This window comes from Panulirus ornatus, chromosome 65, assembly GCF_036320965.1.
Source record: "Panulirus ornatus isolate Po-2019 chromosome 65, ASM3632096v1, whole genome shotgun sequence".
NCBI lineage: Eukaryota > Metazoa > Arthropoda > Malacostraca > Decapoda > Palinuridae > Panulirus > Panulirus ornatus.
In genome coordinates this window covers 1,980,055-1,994,150 of record NC_092288.1, presented here as the reverse complement: position 1 = coordinate 1,994,150, position 14,096 = coordinate 1,980,055, and the positions used below count along the sequence as shown (strand labels likewise).

General features: G+C 36.6%; 1 protein-coding gene across 9 annotated transcripts in view; it reads left to right on the top strand.

The window, feature by feature from the left end:
• LOC139746578 (uncharacterized) overlaps positions 1-13,840 on the top strand; it is a 50,513-nt gene extending 36,673 nt beyond the window's left edge. For 7 of the 9 annotated variants that reach the window (XM_071657960.1, XM_071657961.1, XM_071657964.1 and 4 more), the window contains 6 exons: positions 758-927; positions 3,739-3,826; positions 5,032-5,343; positions 6,543-6,863; positions 8,101-8,385; positions 11,027-11,965. In XM_071657960.1, the coding sequence (XP_071514061.1) occupies positions 758-927; positions 3,739-3,826; positions 5,032-5,343; positions 6,543-6,863; positions 8,101-8,385; positions 11,027-11,071 (1,221 nt within the window). In that variant the 3' untranslated portion in view covers positions 11,072-11,965. Of the gene's footprint in view, positions 1-757; positions 928-3,738; positions 3,827-5,031; positions 5,344-6,542; positions 6,864-8,100; positions 8,386-11,026; positions 11,966-13,409 lie in introns of those variants that run through there. The other 2 variants (XM_071657962.1, XM_071657963.1) reach the window with 2 other exon arrangements.
• The last annotated feature ends 256 nt before the right edge of the window (positions 13,841-14,096 follow it).

The following is a 14,096-nucleotide window of genomic DNA, read 5'->3' as shown; positions in this document are numbered from 1 at the left end:
AAATTAAGTAGCAGTCCCAGTATCATGGATTATATAAAATATTACGAGAAATTGTAAAGAAAAAATCAGGTTCAGTAAAAGAATATTCAGAAAGACATCGTCTTGCAGCATGAAGAAGAACCATAAAGAATTTTTCAACTATATAACGATCAAGAACAGTATCAAGGATACCATAAACTGTTTGTCTTACAATAATGGCACCTTAACAAAGAGTAATGAAGAAATGACTTTCTCTTTAAACAGTTACTTTGAATTAGCATTTAGTATCAAGAATTTTCTAAATGCTATGGACAAAAAACACAAAGTAGATAATTAGAAATTAGACTTTTATAACTTCAGAACTATAAAGTACTTAAATATTCACAAAAATTTCAAATCTGAATAAGTCAGAAGGTCCTGATGGTCTCTCCCCAAATATTTAAATGGTATAACCCAGCGAATAGCATTTTTGATCAACAAAATCTTCAAATCTTCATTAGACCACTACAAGAAGAAAACATACTGAGTGACTGGAAGCTTTCAGATATGAGACCAAAAAAGGAAGTAAAATATATGCCTTTATCAGGTTACCTTTTTGGAAACACCAAGGAATTTATTTTTCCTAAATTTCATTACATTTTCAGCACTTATGAATTATTCAGCTTTAGACTGACTCTTTGTCTGTATCTCATGTTTTGTGCTTGATTTTATGATTTGGAATATTATTCTAATCAATAGGGACAACAGTGAAATTTTTCAGTGTACTTTCCTCCTGCAGGTAAGGGAAACCTGTTTATTTCGCCGTTTGTTAGTGCACTTACGGAATGATGAGAACTACCACACTCCCGCCTCTCTGGCCCAACTCCTTCATGTTTCTACCAACATGGGCAAGAGACTTATGGTGCGTTTACAGTCTGAAGGGGCCTTGGCCTCTGAGCCATCTAATGAGTAAGCATCTTCTGTTATAGATCGTTAGCTTGATATAATTATATATTTTAAGGTCCTTCTATACCTTAAGTATTTTATATATATATTTATTATATTTCATTATACTTTGTCGCTGTATCCCGTTAACGAGGTAGCACAAGGAAACAGATACATATGTATATACATGTATAAACATAAACGCCCACACATGCACAGATACATACCTATACATTTCAACGTATGCTTACATATACATAACAGACATATACATATATACACATGTACATATTTGTACTTGCTGCCTTTATCCATTGCTGTCACCACCCCACCACACATGAAATGGCATCCCTCCATCCCCTGTGAGGTAGTGCTAGGAAAAGACAGGAAGGCCACATTTGGTCACACCCAGTTTCCAGCTGTCATGTGTAATGCACCAAAACCACAGCTCCCTTTCAACATCCAGGCCCCACACACCTTTCCATGGTTTACCCCAGATGCTTCACATGCCCTGGTTCTATCCATTGACAGCACGTCAACCCCGGTATACCACATTGTTCCAATTCACCCTATTCCTTGTATACCTGTCACCCTTCTGTGTGCCCAGGCCCCAGTCGCTCAAAATCTTTTTTACTCCATCCTTCCACCTCCAATTTGGTCTCCCGCTTCTCCTCGTTCCCTCCACCTCTGACACCTATGATATATTGAATTCAATTTTATTATGTTTATTATGTTTGGATATAGCTGTTTGTCACAGACAATAGTAAACACAGGAAACAGATATAGCCCATCATTGCTTACAAGAAAAAAGGAATAGCAAGGCTAATCCTTTTTGCATTGATTGCCCATTGGCTTTCAAGGATTATGAAAATGAAATATTAGTTTCCAAGTTGAATTTTAGTCCAAAAGAACCCAAAGATAGTTTTTGCTTCAACAGTATTGTGTGGCTTGCTTCATGGAAATTGTTACATTTGTTTGCCCACATTCTATTGCACTTCTTGTAGAGGTTTCTCAACCAGTTGCTCTGTTTAGTGGAAGTGGTTGACAACTCTCAAGTCAGCATGTTTGCTGTTTGAATGCTGTCTCGCTGCAGTTGAACTTTTTAAGAGCATGTTAAGTCTCATAAACCTTGCCCATATTAGACACAAAAGTAGGGAAGGAAGAGTCCCTTTTTGTTTTCATGGATTGAGGAAGGTTGATTTAGTAATTTTGGTGTAGGGGAAGGCCTTGACATCAGCACTGTCTCAAGGGTTAATGAAGGAACTTTAGTGTAGGGGAAGGCCATGACATCGGCATTGTTTCTTCAACAATAGACCTAAATCCCCTGAAACCAATTACAGAAGTACACATTTTATTGTTAATTATGAAGGAAGAATAAACTTTCGTTTATTGTTTTACATGTTGGGATGATGATGAGCTTGTGTCTGACTGAACCAAAAGATTTATGATGTTTCAATGCCAAGTAGAATGTTCCGTAGAAAATTCAGTTTTACAGAGGAGTGGAATGTAAATCAGCATAGCATCATCATGAATGGATTAATAGATTTTGTTTCAGAAAGAGAGATGCATTAAAGTTTGTCCTCGGAGATTTTTTAAAACTTTGGAGTGGCTGTCCAACCAGGAAAATTTGCAGAAACCTATTAGAGCCCCTGTAGTCATGCTGTTTGTTTTGACCATTATTCATATGAGACCTCTATTCTGAGTGTAATACAGAAAAAGTGTGGTCAGAAGCTGAGTTGTTAGTATAGCATGAGAGAATTGATGGTTCCCTGATTTTTCATCTTTCTGAATGATTTATTGCACAACAGTACAAATGTACAGTGTTTTATGAACAAGGATTGTACCATTCTCTTCATCTTTTGGTGAAAAAAGATCATATTCTTACCTTAGCGGCATCAAAGGAACTGTTTTCCTACACATTTATGTATACTTAATGTTATGTGTAGTACACTTTTTTTTTAAGCTGAGATGGCACAGACAAGTGAATGCCCTAATCAAGGCCATCTCATTTATGTTATATACATGAATACTGTATATACCCCTGCCTAAGCCAAGGTTAGTCCTACCCTTAAGGTAGGATTAACAAGTTGGTTGACTATGGACCAACTGCCACAACCAGTATTCAAACTTATGCAGGCTCAACTCAGGGGGCCATCAATGCATCAGAGTCAGCAGAGCTAACTGATACCTCATAGAGTCCATATTTCTTTGAAATATCTTGTTTTGTGGCCATGATTAATGATGTTTTATCTGCTATGCGACAAAAGAGTTAAATATTATGTATGAACACAGGTACCATATTTAGATAAAATAGAGTTTGAGCAAACAAAGTAATAGTATGGAAAGCTGTGCAGAAGATGCCAGGACTACATGTTGGATGTGGTGTAGTTGCAAAGCACAGTAATTAAGAATAGATAATGCCACAGTAATAGGTGTCCTTGCCTTTTTGCCAGCCTTCAGGGTTAGCATTCCCAGTTTTGCTAAATTAATTCTCAATAGTTGCATACCTATTTGTTCTATATCTAGCCTACATGAATGGAAATGAAGGTAATGTTAGAATATATTGATAAAATTATTAGATTGCGATTAGATTTATGCCCATAGACTGATTATTTTAGACCCTATCAGGTTGTTTAAAGATTTGAATTACATTATTTTTTGATAGCTGAGATACATTTGTACAGTATGCTTGTACTTTGGCATAGAACCCTCACCATAGTACAGATTGAATACAAAATTCTAAAGTGTACAAGATTTACATAGACTTAAAGGTGATGTGATAGATACAAGTATAGAGTGTAATACAATTTTATATTCATCTCCTTTTTTCATCAGTCCCAGAGGTAGGTTGGTGGACCAGAAGATGCTGTTTCAGTTTGTTATTCCCCATGTGTTTCACAAGGATCAGTTGCCTGACTACCAGGTAAGTTCTTGAAAATTTCCATTTGAATTGAGTATCAAGGTACACTCAAAGGAAAGAAATTTTCCCAGTGACTTGAAAGAGGGATGATTAGTTATTAAAAGGTGTTTAATGTAATTTTGACTGCTCAGGTAAAGACTGTATGTAGTGCTTATCAGTGTTTTCAGCTCTCCCTTATGTTTGGTGGGTAGTCACTGGAACTCAAGACTGAGTTTCTCTGTTCATTCAAATGTTCTTGGAAGCACATCAGGGATTAACTTCTTTGTCAGTGGTGTAGTCATTAGCTTATGATTTAGAGCTTACACTAACAATTAGGAGCTTGATGTTATTGAATAGGAATTTGAATCTCCCGTTTGTAGGTGGCAAGTACATTTTATTCATAGAGAAATATACTTTGTCAGTACATTATCCGTTGCATGATATGGTTTCTTCTATCATGATTTCATGGAATGTCTCATGGTAATTTGTTTATCATATTGCTCAGTTCATAACATAGTTTTACAGGAATATAATTACATTCAATTAACTTAGTCAAGTTATTTGTGACTGGGTGGAAATAACTGATGAAAAAAGACCAAACTTAGATACTGGAATATGGAAAAGTAAGCCCTAAGAAATAACCATAACAGAGGCTTGTAGAGGCACACAGGGGATAGTAACTTTGCCAAAAATACCTAAAGTTGATTCTAGTGTTTTATTTTCAGATGTTCTCATAAAAGAAATATATGAAATAGCAGTTTACTGAAATGATAGCCTCAGCAATAGACATTTTAAGCCAGTGATGTTGCACTGGAAATGAAATAGAAATGGCAACTGCTTTTTAACAACTTGACTTAGATAACTCCGAATTCAACAGAACTCTTTGAATGTTCTGAATAATTGTAGTCTTGATGTAATTATTTGTATCATTAATCCTCTTGTAAGGTTTGCAGATGCAGGAAGATCATACTTCTTTGATTGTATATCTGTCTTTGTGTATATCATGAGCTTTAATTTGTGATAACCATTGTCATCCTATTAAACACGGAAATTTATTTCACCAGTCCTTCAGTCTGATGATTGTACAGAAATATTTGTTTTGTACTAGCTTAGCTTAGTGTCAGCTTCAGTAAGCTCCAGTATTAGTCTTCTGATGTTTTCTTCGTTTATTCTTTGAACCCTTTTAACTGCATCTTTTGATTCTGAAAGAATTATCCTTTATCATACAGATGTACACATCATCACTGCAGATTATTAGAGAACTCGTAAGAGAGGAAGACCAAAAAGATGATGTGCAGCTGAATGCTGTTCTTATTGATATCCAGGAAAATGGTGTATTGAAATGTGACAAACAAGCAAATAGAACAGATGAAAAAGATGCCCATAATAATGCTCATCAGAACCACATTAAGCACATCTCTAAACAAAATGACATACCACATGATGCTGAGATTGGTCAACCAATGATATTGAGGCCAAGACAAAATTATGAGTATTATTTATGCCAAGGATTAAAGATTCAGAAAATCCAAAGCAAGAAGGTAAAATGCTAGTTTTATTTAATACTTTGCATTTTGTACAGTTTGATTTGGTTGTTGATATTATTCTTTTCACATCTGTAATAAGCCATATCATTAGCTTACTCTATGTTGTCTAAACAAAATTTAGTATAGTTTATTCAGAATTTTCTTCATGCAGAAATATGCCTATAGTAGGCTCCTGCTTTGCAGCATCATGGTTTATACTGAACCTCCACAGACACTGATCTGGTCAAATGTGTGCAGATTCCAGTGTCAGAATTCCCTCTCATGTCTTTTCCTTGATACCATGTGCTTTACTCTATGTCTTCATCCACGTGTCTCGCTTACACTTCCTTATTCATTGTCTCTACATTCTTTCTTGATGCTTGCCCAAACCACCATAATACATCATTCTAGTGTTGCTTGCATGACATGGCAGACAGTTAGGAATAGTTAGGGATCACTTTACTTGTCCATTGTCCAACTTTATATCATTTGTTGCCTATCATCTATTCATCTGCTGTCTGGAATCATGCTTTAATCTACACCATAATCTTGGTTAATCTTGGTCATAACTTGAAATGGCTGAATCAGATGCTTATGAAATATATATAGTTGTTTTCCAGCAAGAGAAAAATTGAATGTTCCAAGGCTCTTTACTGTTATCTGGATTTTACCCACTTGTTAGTTATGTCCCTCATAAAAAGGCCTAACCTGGAACTTAGTCTGACTCAAAACTTACAAAAAAAAATTACCCTTATTAATTTTCATGCTATTACATCCCTCCAGTGTTATGAGCATTTAAAAACCCATGATGTGTCCATATATCTTGTTTACCTGTGTACTTCCTTTTTTTAAGGTTATGGAAGGACCAAGCTATTGTATGTTGTAGATAGATATACAGTTCTGTAAGTGTAGCATAACAAGATTTCATGAGAATACCAAATTTAAGCCTCATTCTCTTGAAAGTAATTTTCATTACTTATGAATCCCTGATTTTATTCATTGAATTGTTTTAATTTCAAAAAAATTCATGTTTTGAAATGTTATGACTTATTCATTTGCTTCAGATTTGTTTCTGATTCATTTTGTATTTGTTTGCTTATTATTTCATGCATGTAATATTTTATGCTTAGGAAGAACATGAGGATTCATATGTGTATTTTTACAGTCCTCTAACTACTTTAATTGTTTATTGAAAAATTTGATTTCTTTTGCAGCTTTACGCATCATCTCTGCAGATGCCTAAAGAACTTATAAGTAAAGAAGACAGAAAAAGTGATGAGCAGCTAACTGCTTCTTTACCTGACATCCAGGAAAATTGTGATTTGAAGGCAGACAATTTAGGAAGAGTTGTAAGCAGAAGAGATGAAGAAGATCCTCACATTATTGCTTTTGAAAACCACTCTGCATTCTTCTTTAAACAAAATTATGAATTACATGGTGCTGAGATCAGTCATCCAATGATACTCAGGCCAAGACAAAATCATATCAGTCATTCATGCCAGACATTGGAGATAACGAACATTCAGAGGAAGATGGTTAGACACAAATTTTATTTGAAATTTTTCATCTTTTGCATTATGATCTGATACCTGATACACTTGAAATTCAAAGTATTTGCATTCTCTATTCCTCTTTCTTCATCTTAGCATAGTTGTAAGTATGAGACCCACCCCCACCACACCATCAGGCAGTAGCTTTGTCCTTCCTGTGGCTACATAAACACACAGTTTGGACATTTGATCATGATAAATGTTGAGTTAGGCAGCTGTAGAGAGTGAATACTCGTAACTGAATTTCTCTTGTTCACTGAACTAGTAAGCACCAGGTGGTGATCATTTAGTAGTTTAGTATTCAGAAGCAGCAATAGGATCTTTCTATTAAGTTATTTAACAGACACTGGCTTATTCTGTTTTGGGTAGAATTTTCTTGATTTGGCTTGACAAAGGTTTTGAGTAGTATACCCTCTGAAGGGATTGTAGCCACCTCAGATGGATGAAAAATTACCACTAATGAGAAAATGTAGTATCCAATGTTAGCTCATCATTTCACTATTAATTTCCAATTTCATACAACCCTACAATGATTTTTTTTCACACTTGATCCCCATTTCCCGTGTTAGCAAGGTAGCTCTAGGAACAAATGAAGAAAGGCCACATCTGCTCACATCATTCTCAATCTGTCATATGAAATTCATGCTGTTAATGATGCAATGCTCTTAATATTTAGATATACTTGTCCTAGATCTTTCTCTATATCATATTTACTTATTCTACTCTCACTGCCACAATTTTGAGATTTGCAGTGGATTTATTTTCTTTTCTTTTGATGATAATTTCATAAGTGGCATGTGCTCCATACACATTGAGGCTTTTGAGCTCTAAAAGACCTCTGTACTTCAAGCTGTTGTAAGCTGTATGCAAGTGCACAAAGCTCTAGGTATATCAAAACAGTGCCTGATTGGAAAGCCAAATTCAAGTTCTCAAAAGTAACATTCTTCACCGTTAAATGTCTGAAATTTTGTTGTTTACTCTTTTTTTTATCTAATTGACCTTTCAGGTAGTACAGTTATATGATATCTCTTTTGTATTTCCTTTGGATTTTTTTGTAAGATATTTTTTATTTGCTTCTTGTTGCCATGCACCTTATCAGAAAATTTAATTAACACAAAGGCAGCACAAGATATTTTTGTTGTTTATTTTTAGACAGCCTTTAGACTGCATAATATATTTCAGGAAAATTTTTTTTTTACAAATATGCACATCATCTCTGCAGATTACTAGAGAACATGGAAGTGAAGAAGACCAAAAGAGTGATGTGCATCTAATTGATACTCTAACTGATGTCCAGGAAAATGTTAATTTGAAATGTTGCAGACTAAGAAGTGTTGCAAATAGAAGAGATGAAGATCCCCATAATAATGTTCATCAGAACCATCCACCACAAACTGATGCATTACACAGTGTAAAGAATAATTTTCCAATGATATTGAGGCCAAGACATAATTGTAAGCTTCTTTCAGGCCAGACACTGAAGATTCAGAACATCCATAGCAAGAGGGTAAGATAAAAGTTTTGTTTAATACATGTCTGTCTGGGATCCCTTTTCCCCTCTGGAACTGCCTCAAGTGGGTGGCCAAAGCAATAGAGTCTCCATTGCTAGTGAACTTCAGTGCCACTTCTTACCCTTTAGTGCCTCATTCTTAAAAGGCCACTAGCATAGAGCAAGTCTAATGCAGTGTTTGGAGAGGTTCCTACCTATGTTCCTACTGACTACTTCTACTTAATGCTCCTGCTAAATGTTCCTACCTACGACTACTACTACCTAATGCTCCTACATAGAATTTCCTGCCTACTATTATGTTACTGTCATTTTCCCTAAAGGCAGGGCTAGCACATAGCGCTCACGAAAGGAAAATCTAGAGTTATAAAGAATGAGCTGTGTGAGTTTAGTGTTGTCAAGTGTTATGCGTGACAAAGAGAAATTGTATATTTGTGGACAGAATGCCAGTAGTCCACACATAAGTGATGCAGCAAGCTAAGACAGCTACTGAGGTTAGAGGAGTTCAACTTCACAACCACTGCAGTGCTGGCTCACTATGTAGCCATCACTAACCTCCTTAATTAATGGCTGCCTACTAACTACTACCAACATTTCATCATGCACATTTTGATATGGTACTAGATATTATTCTTATTAAAAATAATGTAAGCTATATTAACCGCCTATTCCCATTGTTGACATGATTGAGTTATTCCGGTAGAGTTCATTAAATCTTTTCTTATGCAGAAATATTTCTTTATCTGTCTGTCTGCCTATATCCCTGACACCTGTTCCTATTGGGAACTCCCTTGAGTGGGTGACCATGGCAAAGGAATCCCCATAACAGGAGAACTCCAATGCAGCTTCTTAGCCTATTATGCCTTACTCTTAACAGGCCACTGACAAAGGGCAACTCTAGTGTAGTGTTTTCAGAGGCTCCTACTGAATGTTCCCACCTATTGCTATTACTTGATATGTGTACCTAATGTTCCAACCTACTTCTTCATCCTAATGGTCCCAGCTAATGTTCTTACCTACTACTTCTACCCAGTGCTTCTACCTAATTCTTCTGTCTAATGCTTCTACCTACAACTTCTTTCTGTTGCTCTTACCATTTTGCCAGCAGGCTGGGCTAGTACACACTCACTGCAGAAAAATGTAGTTACAAAGAATTAGTTGTGCAAGTTAAGTGATTGTCTAATGTTATTTGTGACAGGGAGAGATTATATTTTGTGGACAGAATGCCAGCAGTCCACATGTTGGTGAGGCAGAAAGAAAAGACAGCTACCTGTGTGAAAGAAGAGCAACTTGACAACCAATGAAATGTTGTCACTGACTCTTCTAATACCTAGGCAGGTTGTACCAATAATATACCTCCCTAAGGTATAAGAAATATTTCTTTATCAGCTCTATTTACTATACAAGAGTTAGATGAAAAACGTGGGTGGAACCATGGAAGTTAATCATAGGGTGGGTGAGGGGTGGCAAAGATTCTGGGAGCACTGAAGACTGTGGAAAGTGAAGTCATTATCTGGGAGGGCAAAAATGGGTATGTTTGAAAGTATAGTAGTCCCAACATTATGTGGACATGAAGCATCGGCTTGAGGTGAGGATGTGAAGAGGAACAGGGATGTGTTGGTTATGAAATGTATGAAAACAATATGTGATGCGAAGTGGTTTGATCAAGTAAATAATAAAAGGGTAAGAGAGAGATATGGTGACAAGAGGAGTATGGATGAGGGAGTTGAAGAGGGTGCACTGAAATAATTTGAATTTATTAAATGAATGAGTGAGTAAAGGTTAACGAAGAGGATATATGTGTCTGGAGTGGAGGGGTCAACGAGAGGGAGACCAGATTGGAGGTGGGAGGACTGAGTTAAAAAGATTTTGGGTGAAAGGGGTCTGAATATGGAGGATAGTGAAAGGTGTGCATGGGATTGAGTGAATTGCAACAGTGTGGTATATAGAGGTCAGCGCACTGTGTGGTACACAGAGGTCGACATGCCATCAGTTTACTTAACAAAGGCACGTGAAGCAGCTGGGATAAGCCATGGAAAGGTCTGTGGGGCCTAGTTATGGATAGGGAGCTGTGGTTTTTTTGCACTTCACATGACAGCTAGAGAATGGATGTGAGCAAATGTGGCTGTTCTTCATCTGTCCCTGGTGCTGCATCATTAATACATGAAATGGCAGTGAAGTGTGAAAGAAAAGAAGAAAAGAAATGCTATTAGGAAGAGCACGTATGTGTATCAGTTTGAAATAAAAAAGTTAACAATGATAAGGTAAGAAGTGTTCAGAAATATGTGAGTTAGAGAGTGATTTCTAGTGGGATGATGTAAAGAGAGGCCAGAAAGAACTTCAAGGATTTCTGTCCATTATCCCTGCCTATTTGCAAAATTGTCATAAATTATATATACCTATTTATCTCTCTCTCTCTCTCTCTCTCTCTCTCTCTCTCTCTCTCTCTCTCTCTCTCAACTTGTACAGTTTATGTTTTTAATGCTTATGTGTGCTTTAAGATGATTATTGTATGCACTGTAAGAATTGTCTTTGAAGTTAATGGATGGTGAATTAAGATTATCATTGAGTATTGTGCTGGATGACAAATATTGTTGTTCTTCAAAGTAGACAGAATGTCAAGATACTTTTTATTCAACAGGGTTGCCACTGTGCACAAAGGAAATCAAAGAGAAGAAAAGTTTGATTTTCAAGTCATCTGAAGGTTCATTTGCTGACTACATTCAGGTTGTAGACCATTTTTTACTGGATGCTTTCTAGATCTTTTAAACTTTTTTCATCTTTGCATTTTGTGTGAACCAGTATTCATAAGACAGTTGTAAGAAAATAATCAATACTTTATTTGATTTATAACAACACCTTAAGTATTTGAGAGATCAGTGTGTTTTTTCGCAAAGAGACTTTATTTGAATTAGTAGTCAGTAGAATAGTGATGGTGCTTTGCACTCAAAACCCAAAAATTGCAGGCTATTTTGTAAAGCCAGACAGGATTAGTTGGGTGTGATTTGCTCGGTGTACAGAACCACTCACTCTTGTCATGTCAGAGACTAGATGAACCTACCCATTTTCAGAGGTTACAACTGTGCAGAAGATTAGAGGTGATAAAAGATTATATCCCTGGAGATAGGGGAGAAAGAATACTTCCCACATATTCCCTGTGTGTCGTAGAAGGCGATTAAAAGGGAAGGGAGCGGGGGGCTGGAAATTCTCCCCTCTCGTTTATAGTTTTCCTAATGAAGGAACAGTGGAGGGGGCCACGTGAGGATATTCCCTCAAAGGCTCTGTCCTCTGTTCTTAAAGCTACCTTGCTATCACTGGGAAATGGCGAATAGTATGAAAGAAAAAAAAAATTATTGTGGTATATATGTTGTTGATTACTTTTCACAAATTATGATTTTTGTATATTTTACTTTTGATGCTAGGTATATGTTGTTTACTTGATCTCATTTGTGACTCTCCAGAATTAATACATACAGATATAAGAATAGACATTTTGATACATTGCTTATAAGAAAAATAAGTATTATATTTGTATTGCAGTGATTGGATAAACTTCTGATTAAAGCAAACATAACTCTGAGCAGTTTTTTTTAGGTCATGAAAAAGTAAAGATGGTTAAATTTCAGGATTGACGACAAGCGACAAATAAAACACTTGTTTACAGCTCTCTTGGTGACATTCATAAAAGTTGTATAACTAAAACCAAATCAGTCCCTGCTCATATTGAAAAAGTAAGAAAACTGTACTAATTAGTTATTGGAGAGTGGATAACTGATTGTTTTATTTGCTGAAGTTGAGAATATTCCAAAATACAGTATATTTTGTCTATTAATGATGGTACATTATTGATAATGATAATCAGTATACTTGTTTTCATAAACATCTCCATCATCATGGAGCAGATGAAGTGCAAACAGGAATGCTCATTATATGGAGTATACTTTTAGGACTTTGGTCCAAAAACATGAAGGCTTGCAAAGGGCAAGGATATACATATCTCTCGAGTAGAATGGGAGAACAATGTTAACAATAACTAACAGTACTAACAAAGAATATGAAAATGTTTTGGAAAGGAATAATGTGAGGAGAACTAAAGAACAAATGGAGCAGTGGTAAAGGAAAGCAGATGGAGAAGTGTTACCAGGCAAAGAAGGGATGGATAGAGTATTTTGGAGGACTGTTGAATGTGTTAGATGATACGATGAGAAATGTGTGTTTGAAATGATGTGGCATGCTGAGGGAGTGAGTCATGGCAAGTAGTATGGTGAAAAGACTGGAGGTACTGAAAGACTTGTGTAAGAGGAAATATGGCAAAGTAGCAGGAGTGTATGGCATTGCAACTGAGTCCCTAAAGAAAAGAGTGACTGTATTGTTGACTGATTGGTAGGCTATCCACCATTTGTATAGCCCATGGTGAGATGCCTGAGGGCAAAGAAAATGCATGCACAGTGTTCTCATTTGAAGGCTAGAAGGGCAGAAGCGAATCCTCAGATTACAGAGGTATAAATTTTTCATTAAGTATCCCCGGTAAGTTATATGGGAGAGTGGTGATTGAGATGGTGGAGGCAAGCATGGAATGTTTTATTGTGGAGGAGCAGTATTGCTTCAGGAGAGATAGAGAATGTATGTATCAGGTGTCTATCTTGAAGAATTTGTGTAAGAAATATGTGGAGAAAGAGGATGAATCATGTGTGGCTTTTGTGGATATGGGGCAGGTGTTTGATAGGATTGAAAGAGAGGCCTTTTGGAAAGTGTTACAAATGTGTAGGGTAAGTGGAAAGTTGTTAAATGGAGGAAGGAGTTTTTGCATGGAAAGTAAGGCATGTTCTTTGATAAGAAGAGAGGAGGATGAGTGGTTCTCAGTGAGTGTAGATATGTATCAGGAATGTATGATGTCACTATGCATTTTTAATCTGTTCTTGGAAATAGCAAAGATATATGCAAGGGTCTTAGAGCAAGGGGCAGGTTTGTAGTAGGCTGGGAATGTAGGAATGCATGATAAGTGAAGTAGTTTCTGTTTGCAGATGAATTGACTCCTGTGGCAGACTGCAGAGAGGAATTGTAGAGGCTGGTAACAGTCGGGAGACTGAGTAAAAGGAAGACATTAGGAGTGAATGTGAACAAAAGTAAGGTAAGATTATGAGGTTTTAATATAAGTCTGAATGGGGAGGACCAGGAGTAAGTGGAGTGTTTTATGTACTAAGGAGACAACATGACAGCAGATGGAGCCATGGAGTTGAAAAGATCCAAGGTCTTGGGTGTATTAACGAGCATGTGGAAGTAGAGGTCAGTGTCTTTTATGGGTATGTTTGAAGGCACAGTAGACCCAACAGTGTTTTGTGGTTGTGAGTCTTGCAATCCTGGACATGTATGTCTAACTCTTTTGACCAGAATCCCACATACATATGAGATCTGAGCTGATGTTTCCAGCCTCATAATAAAACTTTTGGAGCAACCATGAGTCTAATAATTTACCCTCAGAAATTCTACAGTAATTCCATCTGTTGTCAAGTCTGCTACCAGATTCCTAAAGCACTTCAGTTTCTCCAGATCCTTCCCATTCAAACCTAGTTTTCATCTCCCAGATCTCATCCCCCAGCTGCACTTCATTACCATACTTGTGTTCACATTGATTCTCAGCATAATCCATTTACATACTTTCCTAAACTTTATCGCCAGCTTCTGGATTTCCTTTCTAGAGTCTGCCACCA